Source organism: Aedes aegypti, chromosome 3 (genome assembly GCF_002204515.2).
Source record: "Aedes aegypti strain LVP_AGWG chromosome 3, AaegL5.0 Primary Assembly, whole genome shotgun sequence".
Taxonomy (NCBI): Eukaryota; Metazoa; Arthropoda; class Insecta; order Diptera; family Culicidae; genus Aedes; species Aedes aegypti.
Window position 1 is genome coordinate 222,602,332 of NC_035109.1, and position 25,107 is coordinate 222,627,438.

A 25,107-nucleotide genomic window follows, 5' to 3' on the forward strand; every position below is an offset into this window, starting at 1 on the left:
ATTAGGCTAATGACATTAGCAACCAAATTTTCAATCACAGCAACCTGCGCGTTGCCCGAGCATAACTCGGTCTCTTTTGCCGTGAACCGTAGAGTAGTGAAGAAGTAATAAGATTAGCTCTGGTTAAGTTTGTCAAAATCACGTTTTTCACTGTTTTGACTGATCCCGAAACAAAACAAGAAATCCTACGTCGAATTCATTCAGGAAATCATGGAAGAGTACTAACCAAGGTATTTAGAAGGGAGGTTGTTCAATCTGTCAGATTCCTCATTCAGCCATTTTAAAATAAGAAGTGAGAGCTGGTGAGTTTGTTTTGGTTTTAAACTTATACCGTCGTTTATACTAACTAGGAATAAAGTACAAAAAAATAACATAAGTTTTGACGAAGTTTGCTTATCAGGCAAAATCTTAATGTTTCTGTGGACCTTCTTAAGGCTTACCATATACAAAATAAGTAAATTTAATTCGAGGTCATTATTACGGCGATAAAAGTTCTAACAAAAACAACTGAACAGTTGTTTTTATTAAAACATTAAATTTTGGAACGGTTCAATTTAGGCAACATGTTTTTTTTCGGCTTGTTGCCAAAATCGAACAGGCACTGTATACCCTTCCAGTTTTCGCGATGTTTTTACACTTTTGTTCTACAAAATACATCTGCGCGACTACTTAAGATCCAATTATAGAATTTTTTTTGGGCTTGTTAGCTAAGACCAGCTGACACACCCAAAAAACACTAACCATATTTCAGCTAGTAATGTTACTTGTGTATCTTATCCCGCCTTCCCTACTGTAAAAATGTCCATAATATTGTAGAAAAATGAGCTGAATGGCTTTCACTAAAATTTATTTTAAAATTTCGGCCTTCCGTGATTCGGCCTTTTGTATGTTTCGTTTTTTTTTTTGTGTGTTTCGGCCTTCTGTGGTAGAGCCCTGGAATCATCCGAAAATTTCTATAGGAATCTTTCACGTAATTTTCCCAAAAAAAACAATGTTTAAAGTAACTTTTGGAGATTACTCTCCGTATTCTCCAGAATAGCTTACAAGGATTTTTCTCAGATATTCGTTCACAAAATTCTTCGAATATTTCGTTGGAGATTTATCCAAAACACGGCCAGGGATTTTCACAAGAATTGATTTAGGATTTCTTTCAGCAATTCCTTAGAAAATCATGCTGGTAATTTATTATGGAATCGATTCCACAGTATTCGATAACAGAATTCCTTTTCTTCTTCTTCTTCTTTCTGGCGTTACGTCCCAACTGGGACAAAGCCTGCTTCTCAGATTAGTGTTCTTATGAGCACTTCCACAGTTATTAACTGAGAGCTTTCTTTGCCGATTGACCATTTTTGCATGTGTATATTGTGTGGCAGGTACGAAGATACTCTATGCCCTGGGAATCGAGAAAATTTCCTTTACGAAAAGATCTTCGACCAGCGGGATTCGAACCCACGACCCTCAGCATGGTCATGCTGAATAGCTGCGCGTTTACCGCTACGGCTATCTGGGCCCCTGAATTCCTTTTCTAAGAAACTCAAAAAAAAATCTTCGAAACCCTCCAGTTTTCTTCAGCGATTTTTCACGAAATTTTTATTGAGAATTCTTCCAGAAGTTGATTCAGGAATTGCTCCATGTGCCTTGTCAGGGATTCTATTGAAAACTGTTCTCGAGATTCCTCCGTGAGCTTCTATGAAGTATACTCCTGAAATTTCTTTTGGGATTGCTTTAGAGATTCTTCAAAGAACTCCTTCAGAATTTTTTAAAAGAACTCTTCCAAGAATTACAGTAGGGATTCGTTCAAAATGTCGATCAGGGAATCATGTAGCAAAGCTTTGACTGAATTATCTGGAGATTTATTTAATGCTTTTGTAATATGGGGCACCACCACATTTGTAGTAAAACCAATTTTTCAGTATTAACAAAACGCCAGTTCTCTGCTGTACGCAGCACAGCGATTTGAAGTAAGGGTAGAAAAACTGCAAATTGGAATTGCAATCATTTTTCCCATTTTGTTTTTTCAAAAATTAGTTTTACAACAGGAGAAATTAAAGACTTGCTATCCTAGAATTCAGCTGATTACTCCAGAGCTTTTACTGGAAGCTTTTGTATTAGTTTGCAGTTTCGCGTCTAAATTCAATCTGGTTAAGCACAGGCCATTTTGTCCTGTAGAACAGGATTGCTTTTTGTAATAGCACAGCATTTGAAGTAAAATCTTTTTACTTGTATCAAACATACGCCAGATCTCTGTTATCCCGCTCCAAAACAATTTGAAATAAGGGTAATTAAACTGCAATTTCAGGCAGTAGCTGTTGTCATTATACCCACTTCATTTTTTTTGTGTTACTAGCTGAAAAAATAATAAAAAAAATCACTGATCATACTAAACTTTAGCTAATTACTGCAAAGCAAGTGCGCAGCCTCTTATACGAAGCATTCTGGAAGTCTTCGTCATAGTTTCATTGTACAATTACGATTTGCAGTTATCACTACCGTGTACGTGCAATCATAATTGAATCGATTGTACAACATTTTGCGGTAATCCACTTCGCGGTGTACCATTTCGCTGTTTGCCATTTCGCGATACGACATTTCGCAATTAGTACCGGCGGCATGTCATTTCGCGGGTGTGCAATTCGAAGGACAGCCTGTATTCAAAAAAAGGGTAAATCACCGATGAAAATGTTATTAGCGATAATGCCAAAAAATTTCAGTTCCACTCGTAGGAAAACCAACACCGCGAAACGGTATGGACCGCGAAATGGCATACCGCAAAATGGTACTAACCGCGAAATGGTAGGTACACCGCGAAATGTCGGACAACCAATTGAATCTTGGTCACCTTTGTGCAATTTGTGGCTGAGCATTTGAAGCTTCATCATGCAATCAACAGATGGCGATACTGTCTGTGGATTTTTTTGTTTTTCGAAATAGCGCCTCTGGTAATTTGTCCGAAGTTTCTAGAAGGACAATTTCTAATATCTTTAATATGTTTTCTTAGTAAACTCTGTAAAATCCTATAAAAAATATTGACTCTCATTTGAGGAGTGTCAAACTCATCAACGCCAATTTGCTGAACGATCTCTTCTAGTTTTTAAGTTCATTTTTGGACATCTTTGCATTGTTCTTCGCCAAAAATAGAAAAATACCCCATTAACCTGTTTTGTCCCCCATTTCTGTATGCATATATATGTGTGTGAATGTACTGCTAAACGTTTGAGATTGATGTGCAGCAGGGGGAATATTGCAAATGAATAGCTATCACGTTATTGCTGAAGCCCTCGGCATTCAATGTTTGCTTAGTGTGTAGTAGGTAGTTATGCACGGAGAACAGAATCAAAAGCGTTAAAAAATAGGAATCGTAACGTATATATTAGTAAATTTCATTGAAAGTCAATAGAAAATCAAACGAAACACTTCAATCTAAAGTATGACTAAATATCGAAACGTTTGGATAAGTAAAATAGAAATTTTTTATACGTTCATTAGATTTTATCATATTTTTTTCATTTCATAAATTATTTAATGTAATGTGTTATATAATTGTATATAAGTAGACGAAACTTTTTGGATTTTTGTATTATTTTATGATTTTTTTGTAACTTTTTTGTTTTTTTTTTCTTTTATTTTATGAACTTGCATTTCTACGTTTCCTAACTTCCCGAATTGTCCTCTGACCGTTTCAATGATTACCGCATCACTTTTCAAAGCTTGTTCTCAAAGTCACGCCGTAAAAATTCGAACTTGAGAGGAAATCATCATAAACAAGAAGCCAAATAAATTAGCCATGTTCGACCCTACGCTCCTAATCCGTAAAGAAGAAATTCGAAAATAATTTTCCCACTCGATGTCTCGAACGTGTTTTTTTTGCTTTCCCAATCAAAAAAGGTTGCAAGAATGGTTCATCAGTATACAAGATTTAATTTGCTCTTACCCGATAATTTTAATCCTAACTCAAAATGATAAAATTAAATGAAATTTGTAATTCAATACTACCAGACTTGTCTGGTTTTCGCTCCAGTCTTGATTTTGATGATTACCTCCTACATTTCAACAATCATTGTTGTTTCTATTCCTACAATATACTCCTTCGCGCGTCTATCACCCCGTTTGCTTCATATTACATCGTCTATAGTTATTAAAGTTTAATAGAGAATGATCATATCGCGCGCAACCATAAACTTCATATATCTCGCCGAAAAAATATCACTTACCTCTCGTCCCCGTTCGCTCTTCGCGCCTACTGAAAGTAGTTATAGAACCCGTTGCTTTTCCGGCCCAGATCGCGCAGGGCGGCGAACGGGACCCCTCCGGAACCGCCGCTGCCATCGTTCGCTCCGCTGCCATCCTTGGATGCGCCCGACTTGCTGCCAGCCTGACTCAGCACACTGGCATAGGTTTGATTTTGACGATTTAGCAGCTCTTCGACGGTGCTAGTGGCGGAATTGCCACGGCCCTCATGCAAATGTTGCTGCTGATGTTGATGTTGTTGCTGTTGCAGTTGATGCCAGAACTCGCGACTGTTGAGATTGTGCTGTTGCTGGTGCTGTTGTTGTTGTTGCTGCTGCTGCATTAGTCCTGCCGCTAGATTGTGTATCGATGGGAATCCCTGGAAACCGTTCGAGTGATCGCCAGCTCCGAACTGGGATGGGTTCTGACCACCAAACATCATACTGCTGCTGTTCGGATGTAGTTTATTGTCCAATGCGTCGAAGAGCGACTGCTGCAGGTGGTTGTCCAACAGGTCCGGTGTTGAGGACGCTATGGACTGGGCATTGGACGAAGAAGTGGTACTGTTCTGGTAGTTTTGGCCAGCTTGTCGACGATACAGTGGGACCGATTGCTGCGAAGACGACGCAGAAGAATTGGAACCGATTAGAGGGATGTCGTTCTGCAGCGACGATGACAAATTTCCAAACAGATCAACGTTATCGAGCAGGCTCTTCCCTCCGCTTTGGCATGCCAGGAGAGCATTCCCATTCGAAACGGAAGCGTTCTGCGACTGGTGATGCATTGTGGGCTGCTGAATGTTTGTCGGGGCCATGACGTCCTTGTTGGTGTTCAATATGTTATCCAGGAACAGGTCAGCTTGCGAAGGTATCAACGGGTTATGCTTCTTCTGTGGCTGTTGATTGTGGTGGCCTGCAGCAGTGGCCAGGTTTGGAACCTGTCGAAGGATTTCAATGAACTTGTTGGCAGCATCGAGACCGTGGGTTTCCGTGAGCTTGATGAACCAAATGTACTGGTATTCCTTACTCTGGAGTGCCACGTCCAGGAAGCTCATGTTGGGCGGTAGCAAGTGATTGAAATCGGAAGCGGAGGCTGCTGCGGCGCCAGAATGGGGTTGATGTTGCTGTTGGTGGTGATGCTGCTGTGGCGGCTGTTGTTGTTGAAGAGGTTGAGACGCTTGACCGTACTTATCCGGGAAATGTACGTTTTGCAGGAACTGGATATCTTTGTCGAGACGATCGTCCATTCGTAGTGGATTGATTTTCTGATTTTGCTGATGTAGCAAATTTTGTGGAGGATGTGCAGATGGTATTTGCAGTTGCGAAGCTCTTGCTGTTATTGTGGCCATTATATCGTTCGATATATTGGTTAGGTAAGGATCTTGCTGAGAATAGAGCGAAGATTGATGGGATTGTTGTTGCTGCTGCTGCTGTTGCTGTTGTTGATAGGAGCTGGGGCTGATTGGACCGCCAAGGATGGGACGGATGTGATTCTGATGTAGCTGGTGAGGTTGCTGCTGCTGTTGTTGTTGGGGTTGGGGTTGCTGCTGTTGCTGGTGGTGGCCAAGAGTCGGAGGATGTGCCTGGTGGTGAGTGAATGGAGCAAAGTTTTGCAAGTTCTTATTTTGGGGCTGTTGGAGGTAAGGCATCTGTGGAACAGTAGATAACTGTTGCTGTTGTGATACAGGACTCCTCAAGGGTGGTTGAATGAGCGGTCTTCCGCCGCTGGCCGTTAGTTGCATATGCTGATGTTGAGCCAACTGAGGACGAATCGGTTGAGCAGCATTTTTCTGTGGAAGTCGCCAACCTGGTGGAGTGTTACGACCACCGGGCGAAGGTACCATAGGAAAATGTGCACCGGTTCCAGGTGCGCTCCACAGATTCGCCGGATTGTTCGGGGGAAATGCAGCTGGTCCTTGGGGTATATTTGGCGGTACAGGAGGTCCCAGGGCGTTGGGATGGGGTGGTGGTCCTCGCAGTGGCGGTTGTTGCGATTGCTGTTGTTGCTGCTGCTGTTGTTGCTGATAAAAGAACATTGGGTTCTGATATGAAAACGGTTGTTGTGTTTGCTGTGGAATAGGTGGATGTCCACTGTGAGCTGGCCCGTGCCCCAAAAACGGAGGTTGCTGTTGAGGCAATGGCTGCTGTGGAATAATCTGTCGCATCATGTTATTATTTGAACCGCTATTAACTCCCCCTCCGCCACTTCCACCATGCCCACTCGGGAAGTTCTGGTTGATTGGTTGGTGATAATTGTTAGGATGTTGGGCATGATGGGTTTGCTGCTGGTGGAATTGCCCTGTTACATTAGCTGCCTGCTCGCGCAGATATGCTTCAGCTTGTAATGCCCGAGGGATGAACTCTGGCGCCAAAGGGTTCAACACATACGTCTTCTTCAATTCAACACCATCCAACTGCGATCGCAACAAATTCCACGTAATTCCAAACAAACTCTTATTTTGGTGGCATATCTCGATGAACCGTTCCCAAACTTTCCTACAACGACCGATCGAACATAACGCCACTGGATCCCCAACAACAGCTACCAAGCTTTGAGCTCGAGTGATTGCTGTATTCAGAAGCTTCGAATTGCTCAAGAACCCATAATCAACATCCTCGGATGTTTTGCTGCTCTCACTGGAATTAGTGTTGCAAGTTCGTCTCGTCCTAACCGTCGACAGAAATATCGCTCGAAACTGCTTGCCCTGAACGTTCAAAACACGTTCCACACTTATTCCGCCCATTCGTCGCTTCCTCAATTCCGAACGAATTCGAAACACCTGATCCGCATACGGTGTCATTATACCTATGCTTTGATCGTTGATTTTCCCCCACGAACTTGGCCACTTTTTACGCAACTCACAAACCCGTTCGACCACTTCGTAAACCTCAGAGTTGTTATAAAAGGCCGTCGAATTCTTATCCTGCACGTCCTCCCCTCTCGTCGTGAAAAATGTTAGCGGGTAAAATTTCTCATGTCTCGGTTGCTTACCCGATGCAATCAGTTTCTGCTCGTAGAACAGCTCCGACGTAAACTTGATAATCGCCTCATGTGCCCGATAGTTCTCGCACAGCAGGATTTTACAAGGAAAATCGTTCGGGTAATGATCGTACAAACGCTCCAGCAGAGAAATATGCAACTTGCGTTCCTTGGCGAAATTGGAGAACAACTCCGGTGACATCTGCATGTGGTCTCCGGCCAGAACGATGCGGGTTTTCTCGGTGGCAAGCGCTAGCGGCATGATCGCTTCACATTCCATCGCTTGTGCGGCTTCATCGAGGAAGATGTGGGTAAAATGTCCCTTTGGCAAGTCGAGCGATGCCAGTTCCATCGAAATGTTCAGCGTTACGACTACGATGCGATGTTTCAGAATATCCTCCACCGTCGGACGACGGAAGTTGCGCACATTGATGTTCAAGTCGATTAGACAATACTGAAAGGAGATAAAAATCATAAGTGATAATTAGTTTGAACACTAACATTGATATTCTAAAGTTGCTGCTTTGTGAATGATCAAAAACAAGTGCACCAATCTTTCGTCCAGGGTTGACCAGGCCCTACGTTGTGATTTACTTTGGTCCCGGAGGGGCAGACGAATAACAACAACTTGACTTCTACTAATTTATTGCCCACCACCGAGAGGCAGTGCTCCTGCTCGGTGGGGGATACTACTTGTAAGTTGTGATCGTTACAAGTAGTATCCCCCACCGAGCAGGAGCACTGCCTCTCGGTGGTGGGCAATAAATTAGTAGAAGTCAAGTTGTCGTTATTCGTCTGCCCCTCCGGGACCAAAGTAAATAACAACGTAGGGCCTGGTCAACCCTGGACGAAACATTGGTTGTGGTTGAAATAGCTTGTATATTTATTCACAAGGGAAGATACATATTGGACACTGCTTGCCCAATGAAACTATAACAGACATTTTTAATAGTTGTCTGTAGGGTAGAAGCACCGGTTTTGGCCATACGCCAATTGTAGCCATAGAGGATACACCGTTTTACATAGCCAATCAGCATGAAACCTTTTGTGTTCAGTAGATCACATTCACATGATAGAGCTACATTCATTTACTCGTCCAAATTGATTCAAGACATAAGAAAAACAATTCATTTTCCTTATAATTTTAACTTCCATACACCTAATGTGGCCAGTCTCATGAGAAATCAATGTGATTGGCCAATTTAGGAATCGAAGTTAAATCTCTGGCCAACTGGTTCTGTTGGCCTATATTGAACAACGGGATTTTCAAAGCAAAAGTATGGTTATAGCTCAGTATTGATATTTACACACGTAAAAAGCTTGCTTTTGACATATTTGTAGTATAAATACGGCTCCTCATTTAATTTTTATTGACTTTTTCTCTTAGGCTGGCCAAAACCGGTGCTTTTACCCTAATTGATCACTATTCAAAATGCATTCAAGAAAGTGAAAATCTGGGGGCCTTCCTTAGCCGAGTAGTTAGAGTCCGCGGCTACAAAGCAGGTCCAGGATCTTTTCGTAATGGAAATTTCCTTGACTTCCCTGGGCATAAAGTATCATCGCACCGTACCTGCCACGCGATATACGAATGCGAAATGGCAACTTTGGCAAAGAAAGCTCTCAGTTAATGACTGTGGAAGTGCGCATAAGAACACTAAGCTGAGAAGCAGGCTCTGTCCCCGTGAGGACGGTAATGCCAAGAAAAAGAAAGGGAAAATCTCTTCGGCGTCAGCTGTAGTTTTACATCCGTGTATTTCTGGTACTAAGCGTTATCCTACTGTACAATGTTTTAGTTTTAGGGAAAATCACTTCGGCGTCAGCTGTAGTTTTACATCCGTGTATTTCTGGTACTAAGCGTTATCCTACTGTACAATGTTTTAGTTACAGAAGTTAGTGTTTTTTTTTTACAAAAGGTAAGTCTGCAAACAGGCGCCTGCGGAGGTAACCCAGGGAGTATGGGGATGCCGCACCAACGACGACCTACTAAAACCAACCCATGCACTGTACATGAGCCATTCTCGCTGAATTGCACAATTGGTGTACAGAGTGCACCGATATTACGCTTAGCCTCAGACTTTCATCTCCCCAGAACCAGCTTACGGTATTTCTACGTTCAGTGCATGTAGCACTTAACATATGTAGCTGGTTGATAGCCAGACATCGCACGCGTCGAACGTCATTCTTTACCTCTCGCTTTGTTTCGCAGTTTTTGGAAAATGTCCGGTGCGCGAAAAAACACCCTAGTGGTTGATTTTAGTGTGCTACCTGTTCGCCCCGAAGTGGCTAGAGTGCATCAATTTTTGGAGAGTGAATTAAAACTCCAATATGAGGATATTAGGAGCATTCAGTTGCATCACTCACGCAACTGTGTGCTCATCGAAATGAAGTCACATGAAATCGTTGCGCGCTACCAAGCAGAACACAATTGGAAGCGATCAATGATTTGTGGAAACACAAAATTTCGGATTCCCGTGTACGTGGATTGTGAGGCAGTGACGGTTCGTGTCCACGATCTTCCCCCGGCGATGAGTCACGCCACCGTCGCCGACCATATGTTAAAATATGGAGAGGTAATCTCCATTCGGAATGAGAAATGGAAGCATTATTTCCCGGGACTATCCAATGGAGTGCGAGTTCTCAGGATGAATCTGCTTAGACACGTACCTTCATTCATTACCATTGAAAATGAAATTACAATGGTGTCTTATTTCAACCAGCCTAAATCCTGCCGCCTATGCGCGCAACCGCTCCATCCTGGCAAGAAATGTCCAGATTCAAGCATCGCTCCTGCTGGCAAAACACTTCCAGAATCAACAGCATCGACATCTTCCGTCGGGCTGTTCACTAAGGACGACTTCCCGCCGATAAACATCGATCATCAATCTCCTTCTCCAGTTAACGTAGAGGAGCCAGAAGAAACGAATCAAAATAACGACGACGTGTGGACTGACGATGACAAAGCATCCAGCTCATCCACAGAACACAATGGGACGACAAACAAACGACGGCGATCGAGGCGGGTCAACAAAGAGAGTGGAACGAAAAAGACTTGTTCTGATCAGTGTTCCCCAAACACTGATCATGCGCAAATCAATACATCTTCTGATGGAAAAAATGCTATTTTTGAAAATAAATGTAACAATGGTTTTGAACATTCTACGCATAGTAGAAATCAGAAATCGGCTCTGTAAAGCTGGATACGGCGTGTGAGCCTTTAAATAAACGAACTAAATAAAAAAAACATATGTAGCAGAAGTAGACTACACTCAAAATAATCCAAACGTCATGTCTACGAGAAAAACCACGTAGATCCCCTACAAATGAATATTCGCCCAGTTCACCTGACAACAGTAACAATTACCAAGGCGTAGATAAAAACGAACTGCACCCATAATAATGTTCACTGTTGGCGATCGTCACTCTTATGTGAAAAGCACGTACGTGAACCAAAAGTTTGACAGTTCAACTTACAGTTCATTTGATGTTGTGATGAGGTGCATTCGAAGAAAAAACCAAGTTGTGCAGCATTAAAATGATAATGGTAAGTAAGTATAATTAAACATGAACATTTAATCTTAACTAATTTAATTTATTTTATTTATTTTTTTCAACATGTTTCAGTAGAGAGCAGTTTGATCAACGGTAATCGTGGTTTGGTTTTTTGTATTGGCGCCTGCAATCGAAACTGCAATGTATCTATCATAAACCCTAAACTGTGTCCGCCAGCTTTGTCAACGCGCATTTATGAAAAAAAAGTTTTGTGGGTAAACTTTAACAAATGTTTGTGTTTCATTCAAACTAATTTGTTTCATTCAGAAATCTTTCCAATATATTAAAACAAAACACATATTTAGAGAATCCTTAAAACAAACGTCAGTTCTATCCAAGGTTCCCATAAAATTCATGGGTAAAATGTATCGAATCCAATAAAACGCTCCGTAAAGTTTACGCACACATCACGTAGTTGCTACGTGAAACTCCGGTGGGTCGAGAAAAGTTCATCAGTTCATTCGCTGCCACCTGTTATTCACGTAAGTGCTACCTGAAAAGTGCGATGGAAAAAAACTACGTATGTTTTCACGTAGCCTTGACGTGTGGATTATTTTGAGTGTAGGCAAATTGCTTCTCCTAGCCGACTTAAACAATGTTACAAGGGACCAGTGTATCAAAGATCTACTCACCTTGTACATGATTTCTGTAAGATGCCGAGCGAGGTAATATATTTTAAAACAGGATCAATGTTTCGTCTTATTCGAGAGGGGAAATAATGGGAAGGTGAACGACGTGGTTTTCGTTTTTTTTTTTCATTCAGTCAGTGGGCATTAAATATAAATCTACATTTCAAAAAATTGTAGAACTCTCTAAATAATCCAGCCTTTTCGAGCGCTAATGGCTGCCACAAGTAGGCTCGCTTTCTGGTAGGGATTGGTCGATTTGACGTTTGGTTTGGGTCCGCGCATACAAAACGACCCAAGCTAAACGTCAAATCAACCAATCCCTACCAGAAAGCGAGCCTAATTGTGGCAGCCATTAGCGCTTTTAAAATGCTGGATATGTAGAGAAGAGACGACTACATTACTCCCATACATTTTACAGAGACGAATACATTACTCTCATACATTATGAGAATATTTCGAACTTTGTACATGCATGAGTGTTTTTTCTTTGTTTTATATTGTTACCAACACATACATAGCTATCCCATGTTATGGTAAAGAGCCAGGGATAGCAATGTTAATTATTTTGGTATTCTTGTTTAAGATTGGATCAAGGTTCACTCCCCACTCCCAGCCTTGTTCTTAAAAGCAGTCTGATGAGACACAAGGAACAATCTGAAGCAGTCTGATCAGACACAACGAATATGAACTTTGCTAGTATCCAATTTACGAAGTAGGTATACCGTAACTACGCCAACGCTAACGCTAACAAGGCTGCTATGAAGGACTTCTCAGACACGGTAGACAACAGCTGCATGGTATGATTCATCAATAGAAGCTTTAACCTAAGAATGCTAATGGGTACCGGGACTCAAAGTGTCAGAATAATTTTCAAACCCAAAACAACAACATGGTATTGAACAAACATTGAAAACCCATAATTTAAGGTAATAATAATTAAAATCAGTTTTGTGACAACAACGCCACTAGCGTTCTACTACTAATATTTCTATTGATTCATCATATGAATCCAAAAAAAGTATCGGTTTGGTAAAGGGTGTCCACGGTGAAATTGCCACACACAAAATTGATTCGCAAAATTTGAGTTTTCATCCGATTGCCATCAAATTTTCAAGGATTGAAAAATAACTATTAAACTTCATTTTACCATTTTACTCGTATTTTATTTACAGTCCATACGCAAATGCCCGCACCTTGGCCTTAACCCCGGTCATAAGATTCTGCACAACCTGTGAATCAACCGTTTTTTGCATGTAAACCCATACTTTCTTCAGTTCCTCGACTGTCTTCACTACCTTAGGTCGTTGAAGAAGGTGCTGCTTCATAATCGCCCAGTACTTCTCGATGGGGCGGAAATCGACCTTATTGTCCGTGGTATGCATTATCTGTATTGTCAGCAAGTCCTTGGAGTTGTGACATGAGGCCAAATCCGGCCAGAAGATTGTTGGGGTGTTGTGGGCCTTCAGGAGAGGAAGCAGCCGCTTCTGGAGGCACTCTTTCATGTACACCTGTCCGTTCATCGTGTCCTGGGTCACGAAAGGTGCACTTCGCTTTTCGCACGTGCAGATGGCTTGCCAAACCAGGAATTTCTTCGCAAATTTGGACATCTTCTGAGTGCGGACATGCTCCGGAACGCTGAACTTATCCTTGGCCGTGAAAAATAGGTTGCCGGGGATCTCTTTTAAGTCTGCCTTAACATATGTTTCGTCGTCCATGATGCAGCATTCAACTTTCGTCAGCATGTTGAAGTACAATTTCCTGGCACGGGTTTTGGCGGACTTGTTCTGCTTCTCGTCGCGATTAGGGGCCTTTTGTACCTTGAACGTTCGAAGCCCAGCCTTAGTTTTGGCTTTCTGGACAAAACTTCGGCTTGGGTGCAGGTTCTTAGCCACATCCCGAACGGAGGCGTTCGGGTTCCGATTGAAGGCCCCAACTACGCGATTGTGATTTTTGGATACGGATGTACGGAATACTTTTTCCTTCACTTCTGGGCTTCCGATCGGTGGTCAATCGTTCCTCGAACCGCTTAATCACGCGCGACACCTTGGAATTCGCGATTCCCAACGTTTTAGCGATGGAACGATGCGAGAGATCCTTGTTCTCGTGATGAATGCGCAAGATTTTATCACGCAAGAGCTGTTCTTTCGACTCCATTTCCGCGAGTTTTGATTGCCGATTGACTATTTTTGCATGCGTATATCGTGTGGCAGGTACGATGATACTCTATGCCCAGGGAAGTCGAGAAAATTTCCAACCCGAAAAGATCCTCGACATCCTGGGATTCGAACCCACGACCCTCAGCTTGGTCTCGCTGAATAGCTGCGCGTTTACCGCTACGGCTATCTGGGATGTAAATAATGCACTATGAACTAAATCCACCCAAATTTTTATTAAATCCATCATTCTACCCAACGGTTAAGAAGTTAGAGCAATTTAATAATGTGGCAATTTCATCGTGGACACCCTTTAAACTGAAAATACACTTTTTAGAATCATGTTTGATGGATTTATCTAGAAGAAATTCACTATTAAACTCTCGGACATTTTTGAACGTATAAGAAGATGAGTGCATCGAAAATCATAATATAATTTCGGTTGTTTTTCGGGGACGGACCTGGTGTAGTGGTTAGAACACTCGCCTCTCACGCCGAGGACCTGGGATCGAATCCCATCCCCGACATAGTCACTTATGACGTAAAAAGTTATAGTGACGACTTCCTTCGGAAGGGAAGTAAAGCCGTTGGTCCCGAGATGAACTAGCCCAGGGCTAAAAATCTCGTTAATAAAGTCAAACCAAACCATCGGTTGTTTTGATCGATCACGTAGTAGTAGCTTACTATAAATTGTTGGAAAATAAGAAAGGAGAGACTTACCTTCTGCACAATACTGTTGACCGTAGCTACCCATCGCTTGTGGTAGTACACGCGCAACGGTTTGGCCTCCTCCATGCCTTCCTCAACCCACGGATGCAGGTAGTCCTTAATATACAGGTCAGCCGCCGAGTTGGAGTGCGTGCAGATAAGAATTTTCGACTCCGGTTGCAACAGCAACTGCTTGATAGCCTGTGCCAGCGTATACGTTTTGCCTGTACCGAAAGGGCCGATCAAGAGGATCGGTGGCAAGGCCACGTTGATGGGGGTCGTTATGGCCACAACTGCTTCCTTTTGTTTGGAGTTCAGTTTCGGATCCAGTGAGGCGTCCCACTGACGCTGCGGTGTCCACGGAATGCTCGGTTCAAGGTAGATGTCCGGGAAAATGATTCGGAAATCGGCAATCTTATCAATTGCATGATGCCACTCACAATAGGTTAGGCGATTGGGTTGGAATTGTATGTCTGAGACGAATTCTGTATCAGCTTTCAATCCAAGACCAGCGACAGCCTTTGCGGATACTTTGAGGTATATCATGTTCTTTCCTTTGTCCTCAATAACGGCCTCGTAAACCTTACGCTTTTCTCCAGATGGCACGGGATCCTTCGAAGCAATTAGGACCGCTTGGCAATTGTTCAGGATTAACCGCCCAGCCGAGGTGTCTTCCGAAACATCTTTTCCTAGCTTCATTAACGCAAATAGTTCACCCGAATGGGAATACTTAGCTGTGCTGGTGGCCATTCCGCTTGGTGTCAGCAAATAGTTAGTGGCTATTGTTAGTCTTGTCGTCAGATTGTACCGAGCTATCTGTTCGTAACGTGCGATCTCTTCGACGTACAACAGTTCGTGGATACGATTGCGATAGTTGTTCTTAGTCAGCTTCTTTTCTGTGATGGTAGATTGCGTCAGTACAAAGGACGTTGCTTTCGGCAGAGGATATCTCGCCAATAAATCCTTCTCGCGTTCAGCATCTGCAGCATAGGCCGGAGTATGCATGTGTGGGATGATGGTGGTCGTGAACTCAATCATCTCCGAATTTGTTTCGTCCCATCGTTCCGACGTAGACATCACGATGTCTTTGCGAATTTCCTGTATCTTATCTACCTCTGTAACTGGAACAACATCTACGCAAAGATGTTTCACCAGGACTGGTTCGCTTCCTAGGTCGAAAACAACCGCCTGTCGGAACGTTCCATAGATGTCAGTGTTAAACACAACCTTCACCCTATGCTCTAACATGGGACCTGTTTCGTTAACTTGATCATTGTGTTTAACTTCCGACGAAGCAACCCATTCTTGATCGGACATCAATTCCGCTTCGACCACCCTGTTGCCGGCTGTCGTTTGACCCATCTTCTTACCAACGCTTCCACTCCTTGGTTCTCCAGGAAAGATTTGCTTTATGATAAAGTGGTTACGATGAGCATCCTGCAGCAAGGCCACCGCCTTCAACAGTCGTCTTGTCTTCAACACAAATGTCCATTCTCGTTTGCTCACTTTGGAGCTCACCGTTGTCACTAGATCCTGCGAGCAGGACTCCTCCACACCTTCGATTTTCTCTTTCATCACTTTGTCGGGACTTGGCGCCTGTACCCACCGCTCCAACAACTGCTCGGTATAGCTCTTGCCATACAGTTCCTTATCTCGGGCACGTTCCAGCTTTTTCGTACGGTACTGGAAACGTTCCTTCCACTCGTTCAGTTCGTCGTTTCCATGGGCTTCGACGCACTGATTACCGTAGTGACAAATTTGGTTCTCCAGATAGTTTTCACATAACGTGTACGATTCCGCAGTGTAGCCACGTGGAGGCGGGCGCCATTTCCAGTCGCGACCTGTTAGAAAAGGAAAGTCAAATGTATTAGGGATCTTACACGTTCGAGATTGATGGCTGGCTGATAGCGATCGAGTGTCTTACAATAGGGACTTTAGAGGAGGAAAAAAAGATACTTTCTAGAGACTTTTACTAAATTAGAGATCAAGCTTCTAAAAACAGATATGCTACCAGTTCTGATTGATAGAAACATCTTAAAAAAAAAGCTGTTTATCTCGGAAAATTCAAGACCAACAATTGAAAAGACCTCAAGTCCAACATGTAAACAAATCGGTTTTCTGCTGATTTTAATGTATAAGAGCCTATTCTTACTAAAACATACAATAGTCATTTAAAAATATACATAAAAGTTGAAAAAATAACATTTTTCTAAAAGGCCCCATCTCATTTTCCGCTAACCAGGATATTCATCGCAAATGCGGCCTTTTCTCAAAAAGGCCTCATTTCTATATCTGACGGAAACCGAGTTGAGGCCTGTTAAACAAACATCAAAATTGCAATGTAGATTGCGAAAAACGTTTCAAATTCACTAAGTAGATGCAGATTATACTACGGAGCGACTACTCCTTGTATTATTTTATACAGTGGTTGTCTAAACGGCGAAGATTATCAAGTTTTTCGTCGGGTTCCTGAAGACTGATGTATTTTGTATATACTACCTAATAATACCTGTGTCAGTCTGTCTGTACTTCACAAATTATCAACAAAAACACGATTTGGTTTCAATTGCATGAAAAATAACGTTCAATTGCAATATTATTTCAATTGAACCAATATTTCCATACATTTTCTCGACGACAAACTCGCGTAGCACATACATAATGTTCATGGATGACGAAGGGTTCAATCAATCATATATTTAATCGACCGCACGAATCTTCTCTTTCTGTAGGGATCTCCATGTACTTTACTTCACCACTTAACACTCTTCTACACTTCAAATTTCTTATTTCATCATCAATTTTAAATGATTTTCAAAAGGCCACATCAGAAGATGATGAAAAAACAAGCCACAACTAGAAGGCCTCAACACATTTTAGAGTAAACAAAGGCGTCAACTCACAGGCCTCATCAGCGTCGGCCGGCGTCTATGGGCACAAATGAAAAGGGCTGCACAGCTTTTGGTGAAATAAAAGCCTCATTTCCTTTGACTCGTTTTTTAAGCAGGATTTTTTGCTTAAAAGATAGAAATTAATATTCATAGCTATAAATTAGTTTATCCATCGACTTTCTGGACGATAAAATAACATACAATGCTTAAATTCATAATTTAAATTTAATTTATTGTTTGACAAAACAAGATTGCATTTTTCTCATTGTTTACTTTTTGGAGATGAGGCCTTTTGAATTGTTAGTCTTGAATTTTCAAATTATTTGAGGCCTGGGGGCCAAATTCCTGTTAGAATTTGTTGGAAACCTGTAGAGGATTGCTACGTCACTACGTCCCCAAAAAGACCTGCTGCAAGACTATTTTCATTACCTTCATCCGACATTATGATGTTCTGGTGGCTTTCGGTTTGACAATGCGCCCGCAGTTCCGACCGGTCCGCAAAGGTGAGCGTACAGTAGACGCAACTGATGTTTGTAATTTTATCCAGCTGCTTCTGGAAATTGTTCACATTGGTGGAGTTTGATGGTGGTGACTTGGCCGCAGCGGTATTTCCCTGTTCCGTTGACGTAGGAATTTCGCTGGTCGCAGATTCATTCGATCCAGGGTCTTTGTCACTCTTGCTGCTTTCATCATTCCCGTTAGATGTGGACTTGTCGTCGGTCGTATCAATCCTTTCGCCTGAGTCCGATTCCTTCCCACTGGAATGTTGCTCTCTAGACCCAGCGGAATCGCCATTACTGTCATCTCCATTGCTTTCGCCGTTGGTTGCCGATGTAGCACGCAAGTTGCTTTCGATTTGGTTCAACTGTTTTGTGTATCGATCCGGAGGGAGATTGTTGATTATGAGGGTTTCCAGTTTGGTTTCAATCTGCTCATATTCGTCGTTGATGGATGAAAGCGACGAAATGGTTGACGTTGGTGTCGTGGAGGAATCGGCGTTAGATTCCGGTGATGACGGCGAAGATGAGCTGTCTGTTGCAGTCGTAGGTTGCATAGCAGGTTGTGATGCTTGTTCAGCTCCGCTTAACGTTGGTGTAGGTGGTGATGAATTGGCGGAAGCCATTTTCAGTATGGATTTCAGGCGTTCCAGATATCGACAGATGTCCTGGTGAGAGTTTTGGCTGTCAGACCATTCTTGTAGAATGTTTTCCGCTTCGACAAACTTCTTCTGCTTAAATAAGGAATGAATCAGCCGCTTTCTTACTTTTGACTCGGTTGTACCGGTTGCATTGTTTTGTGTCGAAGAACTTGACGAAGTCGATGAGGACGACGAAGCTGACGACGGGATTGGACTGGCCGAGTCGGTTACACGATCTGTACCATTCAGCAGCTTCAGCAGACGTTGGCAATCCTCAGCGACAGCGTCATATTGTTTAAGTTCCAAGCAGCATTCTGTTCTTCCGTAAAGACATGCAATAATGCGCTCTTTTGGTAGTTTTGAATCATTTGATTCCAAGATTTGATCGTATATATCTGCAAAGGAAGATAAATATTACACAATTAGTTATGCTTAAATTATTCGTGATGATCTGCTGGGATGAGAATGGAAGCATTTTGGTGTAGTCTCCATAACTCGATATACCAGGGACCATTGACTTATAGAATTATTGAGTTATAGATTATACCGACACAAAAAATCCCAAAATCGAAGGAACAAATTCCTGTATTTCCAAAACATATATGATCATTTCTCTAGAAAGCATTTTTATTTTGCTGATAGTAGATTACGAACCATTGTTTGATTTTTTTTTTTTTAATATTCAAAAAGTCGCAATATTTTTAATGGCGATTTTTTTTCATTTTTATGCTTTTCAACTTTTATTACAGCTTACATGTATTTATTTATTCACCTCCAATAACAATAAATAGCCCAAGTTTGCCCGAAAAACACGGATTTTAAAACAAATTTCGAGTTATGGAGAGTAATTTACCTCTTACGTGTCATTAACTAGTGGAGATATCGAGTTATAGAAATATCGACTCATGGAGAGCACGATGTATGAAAATATGAAGGGACCGAAAAATCCGTCGAGTTATGTAGTATATCGAATTGTGGAAAGTCGACTGTATTTACATCAGTACTACCGATGATTGAAACCAAAAAGCCCGGAAGCTAAGGAAGTCATTCTACAGCTCAAGAACAATAAGCAGCTGATAAAGCTGGTGTCTTTTTTTGTCAGTTGCTTTAGAGGTAGTACTGGGACTTTTAATATTCCCTAAGCTCCTGCCATGCTTTTATAAGCCTCTATTTAACGCAGAGAATTTACAACGATTTAAAACAATAATTATTCTTCTTGTTTTCAATAAGCAATGACTATTATCAAAACAAAAAAAATGTTGGATTTGCTGACAGCATTTTCAATTTGATTTTTGTTGAAACAACAAAATGAAATCTTTATTTCAAATCATAGAGTTATTTGTTTCAGTTACTTTTATTGTTATTTGGAACGAAAATTTAACTCAGTGTGTAAGGCAGCGTGTAACCCGCCAATTTATTTCGCGCTGTAAACGGAGTGTAAGAAAAAATGTATGACGCGAAGGAGTTCATCGAAGAACTCGATGTGGAAAAAATTACCCGTTTTGCAATTACTGAAACTATTATTGAAGCCTTTCTTGGTAAGTTATAATCACTCTTTTATAGAATTTCAATTAGGGTTTCAGTGGTAGTAATGGACCCTAGTAGCTGAGATTCATTCTCGCTTTTTTGCAATGATATCTTAGATGGATATACGTTTTGTTCAGCCTTTCAACAAGCTACATGTTCATAGTGCGCTTTTAAAACACAAAAAAAAACATTCGATTTAGCTCGTTTAATACTCATTTGGAAAACGGTTGTCCTTATGCCTATTTTGGACCCGGGGTTCCATAATAGGAATGTTTACAAATTTGACGTTTCCTATTATGGACCCTCCATATGATTCCCATGTAATCCGGCTCGCTTCCGACGTGCCTATTATGGACCCACCTGGAAATGCCTATTATGAACCCTCTTGCGTGGTTTCATTTACAAAACTGCTCAAATTTCTGTACTTATGCACCTTAGACCAAACATGTTGCCTGAAACTGCTGACTAACAATGCAATCGAAGTTCCCCCGGTGGATTTTTTTTAGGAATAAGGTTGCTTTGAGTGTTAATTTTATGTTTTTCTGTAGGGGGTCCATAATACGCAAAGGGTCCATAACCGGCATCGACTCCTACTATCAGCCATTTTTCGTGATTGCAGTCAATTCTTACACGACTGAAACGCTGAAAGTGATTCAGCGGCAAGAAATCGAGCTGCTGATTCATTCGACCCCCGTCGCTTGCGGAGCGGACCAAGTTCATTCATGGACTGGACATCTGGAGAACAGCGCAGGTACTAATACCATTTTCAATCGTTATTTATTTTTGTTGACATAAAACTATTTTAGGGGCTACCAAAAGTCAAACATATCTTTTAGCTGTGGAGTAAGGCTTCGCTGGTTCATAATCAAGACCACGGCATAAAAATTAACAAGGCAGGATCTTTACTGGTGTAAACATCGAATTTAATTTAAACATGTGAGGTCACTCCTATTGTACCATATACCATCCGGATCTATCCAGGGAAAGTGTACCAGTTATGGCTATAGTGGTTCCCTATTTGGCCATATGTGAAATTTTGATAACTTTCACATTTTAAATCTTTTTGAATATTTTGACATCAAGATATATTTAAAATCTAACTTCTAAAACATACCAAAGTTTTAAAAATTTGAAGACATTAAAGTTGTGGGCTTCGTGGCCGTGCGGTTAGCGGCGTCAGTCGTTTAGGCGTATTGTGTCACGGGGTGTGGGTTCGATTCCCACTCCGGTCGGTGGAAACTTTTCGTCAAACGAAAAATTCATCGCTGGACTACTGGGTGTTATGTGTTGTCCGTTGCCTAATGTTAGTGATCGTTCAGTCTGTGCAGCCTTTGGCTGAAGACGGTGTAAATTGTCTTTTTTTTTAATCACGTATGGCGAAATAGGGAACTACTATGTCCATAACTGGTACACCTACCCCATATAAATATCAATGATCTAGTGAATTTTTTTTACAAATTTGCTCCAGATGGGTAAGAATGACGTCGTCAAGTAGCTGTCAGTTTTCGGAATATATCGCCTTCTCAATATAGTACACCGTGATCAAGACGAATGGGAAGAGCTCAAGATAAAATGGAAACGATCCAGCCCTTGGCGGCTTCTAGAAGTGGCCAAATTACAGGATCGTACGTGTCCATCTATACTTCGTGAATACTCAACACTCAGAAATCACCGAGGATATCAAGTGATGCAAATCGATTTCGCTCAAAAATTCCCAGACAAGGACAAAATTCTAATCGAACGGTGGATTGATTTTGCTAATGCAATTCAAAAAATCTTGCAAGTTGAAGTGTCTGACGTCAAAGGAAAATCACTCTTGGCATGCTTGGATGCAGCTGATATTACCGAAGATAAGTTTTTAAACCTATGGACCTTTGCGCGAGTTCACTAATTTGGTGTTTGAGCGGTGCCGTGTTATTTATGTAGTCATGACAACGAGTGGATTCAGAACCGCTCAAGCGTGAAATTAGTGAACTCGTGCATTGGTCCATAGAAGAGTGCATGGTAACGTCACGAAAAATTCTCCTTCCCTGTCCCTCTTTCATCACGCTCAATTGACTGTTCTGCTCTTTGACACTCACTGCTGGAATTGTTGACATTTTTTTATATGAAGTTTCGAAGTTAGGTCAGGCGTGCAACGATATATAGTGGTTATCAATGAGAATATATACCGAGGTGAGGAAGAAGACATTCAGTGTGCGTTAGATCCGTGTACGGTGCGAAATGTTTCACAACTACAAGCGAGCGAGCTCCCATAAGAAGCCGTGTAAATTAGTGACGTAGTTATTTTTGTTTACGTTTTTTCTCCTTACTAATACATAGCCATCGCTTCTTCTTCCACACCTTAGTATATATTCTCATTGAGTGGTTATCACGGTCAATGATATGGGTGCCTAGTGTAGATGTGTTTGTGAACCTTAGAGGAAAACAACATGCACTCTGTTTCGGAGAACACCCAGAACCTGGGTGTACACACTTATGTTATCTCACCGACCTCAGTAAAACCTTTCGTCGAGAATACAACAGCGGTAATTTTAAATTCCGAATCTCGGTACTTATTTTACCGAGATTTCGTCAATTCGGCGAACGTTATCGAGATTCGGTAAACATTTACCGAGATCTCGGTAAAAGTTTTACCGAGAATCTTCAAATTTTTACCGAGATATCAGCTGTTGGGTTCTCGGCGAATCCGTTTAAGTGTGTAAATATTTCAAATTGAGTAATATTTCCATATGCATTTTGATGAGTCTGGAAAGTGTAAGTTTCGTTGAGGAAAACAAAAACAAACTGTGTATTATGAGCGTATGCAAGTGTTCGTGTGTTCAGTCACTAAGCTCTATTTCGTTTCCATACACGCAAACAAATTGTGCGGTAAAAACTAGCATTAGGGTTCATTCATTTATTTCATAACGCCGAAAATGGGCATTTTTGACACCCACCCACCCCCTCGTAACGCTTTTTGTATGAATATTACAAATTTTGTATGAGTCGTAACATCATGAAGACACCCACCCACCCCCTTCAGCGTTATGAAATTTGTGAATAAGCCCTTAGTCGAAATCAGATTGTTGTAAATTATGCTGTCAAATGTACCAGTAGTGTGGTGGGATGTACCGTAAACGTAGTAAATTGGTCTGAAATTCCATGGTAGTTTCAAGAATGGGAATAGTCAGCTAAAATAGTATTTTTTATCACACAATTTTTTCCCGTGTATCGTTTTTATTCTACGTAGGGTAATTCGCCTATTATTGTCGGCGCGGTAGAAAAAAAATAGAAATGGTTGCTCGCCAAAGTTGGATTTTTCCAGAACTTCTGCGAAATACCTAACTTCGGAAATAGTGCATTCGATTCGCATCTATATGCGCTCGAATGCGCCCTACTTGCGAAGTAAGGTATCTCCAGGCCCGGATTTAGGGGGGTGCCAAGGGGGCAAATGCCCCGGGCCCCCCGATTTAGGGCCCCCCCGAGGAGTGTAAAAAGTGAAACACAATTATATTCATTAATTGTTACATCAATGATTCTAAATATGAAATACAAATCCGATACGATTTCTAACGGAGATATCATGACCTAAGATTTTGTTTTTTTTTTCTATGAATAGAAGTGAACTCCATACAGTTTTTATTATCAGTTGAAAATCCTTCTATTTGCTAATGAAAATGTTCAGAGTTTTTTTTTTTTTTGTGTGGTATTCAGTTAGAGCTGCCTGACAGCTTAACTTGTCAAGGCTGAACCCCCAAGTTTCCCCTCTACCAGGACCAATACTCAGACGGACTAGGCAATGGCGCCCACATGAACACTGTTTTTTATTAGTATTGTGACGTGGTAGTTTTTGAAAAGTTTTTGAGAAAAGGAAGCATTATGAAAATCAGCAGCTCCATTAGATTTTGTTTGAAATAGTAGTGTAGAATTTGTTTGAAATAGTAGTGCATTACTAATACTGTCTAGTCGAAATGGTTTTGAATAATTTGTCATTCAAGTGCTATGTCTTTTACGTAAGATTAGAGTCTTAAATGTCAAGTGTCGTCAAGTCTTAACAAAATTAGGCTGTTTAGTAGTAGTTCTAGTTAATTTCATTTTTTGTTGTTAAAAGTATTTATTGGTCATTACGTTCATTACATTCATTACATTCCTTAAAGAAAAAAGTCGCTTTCCTTGTCTGTTCAACAATTTTTCGAAACTAGCAAGTGTACCCTAATGATCGATCTCAGCGTCTTACTTTCCATAGTCATTTTTATAGTGAACTAGTGGTCCCGGCAAACTTCGTCTTGCCATCAAGTAGGCTATTGAAAGCCGTTATGAATCGTCCCATAGAAAATGACAGTTCCGTTTACTCTCGTTTTTCCGACTTTTCCGGTGAATATCCTGGAACTTTTATACCCACAAACACGTCGGAACACTTGACGAACAAAATGGAGAAAGAATCATCCAAACTCGTTAACCCGTTTGTAAGCCATTTCGTGTCATACAAACACCATTCCATTTTTATTTATATAGATATTGAAGAGTAAAGTTACCTTAGGCTTCTATTACAGTCTCCTACAAGATTCACTTTTCGGTGGCAAATGCAATGCTTCACAACGCCTACTTTCTACTTGTAAATTTTGCGAAAATGAAGCTGGAATTAGATTATTTATACCGCTGTTACAAAAGAGGTATTTCTTATTATGGCAATGTAAAAACCATATTAAAATAAGATTGTCGCCACTTATTCCTACTCAGTGAATCTACTAGTCATTTTCCTAAGAGTTCCTAAGTATTCCCTACGTCGTATATGATAACGATGTATCTAGCTAGCTAATAGTAAGAGTGGCTACGGATCATTCTGGTTAGCAAAAGGCAAACTAAACGTCACCAATAGTATAAATGTCCACTTCGAATAGATTAATTATTTGAAATGGGCATCAATTCTATCAATGACGCAGAATGTCCGTTGGATCACATCCGAGATATTATTGCGTCTATGCCATATAATTCAATAATTGATGACGCGGCTTTAAGCAAAAAATGCCAAAATGTGATACCACCACTACAGGTTACGCCTTTGGTTTCCATCATATGGGCTAATGGATTATGCCCTCCCATCGCGGCAAGGACGCATAACCAAGGGGAGGGGCTAATGAAAATGTTCAAAGTTATATCAAAACCTTTGAAACTCTTCTTGGGTTACTATACATCGATAAAGTTTACAGTACAGTAAACTTTCTGGAATGATACTGTCACTTTGTTATGGATTGATCTTGAAACGACGAAGATACTTGGTATTTCATACATTTTCTTAATTTTATTATTAGGGTACAGAAACT

General features: G+C 41.2%; 1 protein-coding gene across 1 annotated transcript in view; it reads right to left on the reverse strand.

Moving 5' to 3' along the window:
* Positions 1 to 2,465: 2,465 nt before the first annotated feature.
* Positions 2,466 to 25,107, reverse strand: part of LOC5570811 (probable helicase with zinc finger domain) — a 29,518-nt gene continuing 6,876 nt past the window's right edge. Inside the window, exons 3-5 of the mRNA XM_021853358.1 lie at positions 17,566 to 18,669; positions 14,258 to 16,086; positions 2,466 to 7,660 (exon numbers count right to left, since the gene is read on the reverse strand). Of these exons, the coding sequence (XP_021709050.1) occupies positions 4,238 to 7,660; positions 14,258 to 16,086; positions 17,566 to 18,669 (6,356 nt within the window). The 3' untranslated portion in view covers positions 2,466 to 4,237. The remainder of the gene's footprint in view (positions 7,661 to 14,257; positions 16,087 to 17,565; positions 18,670 to 25,107) is intronic.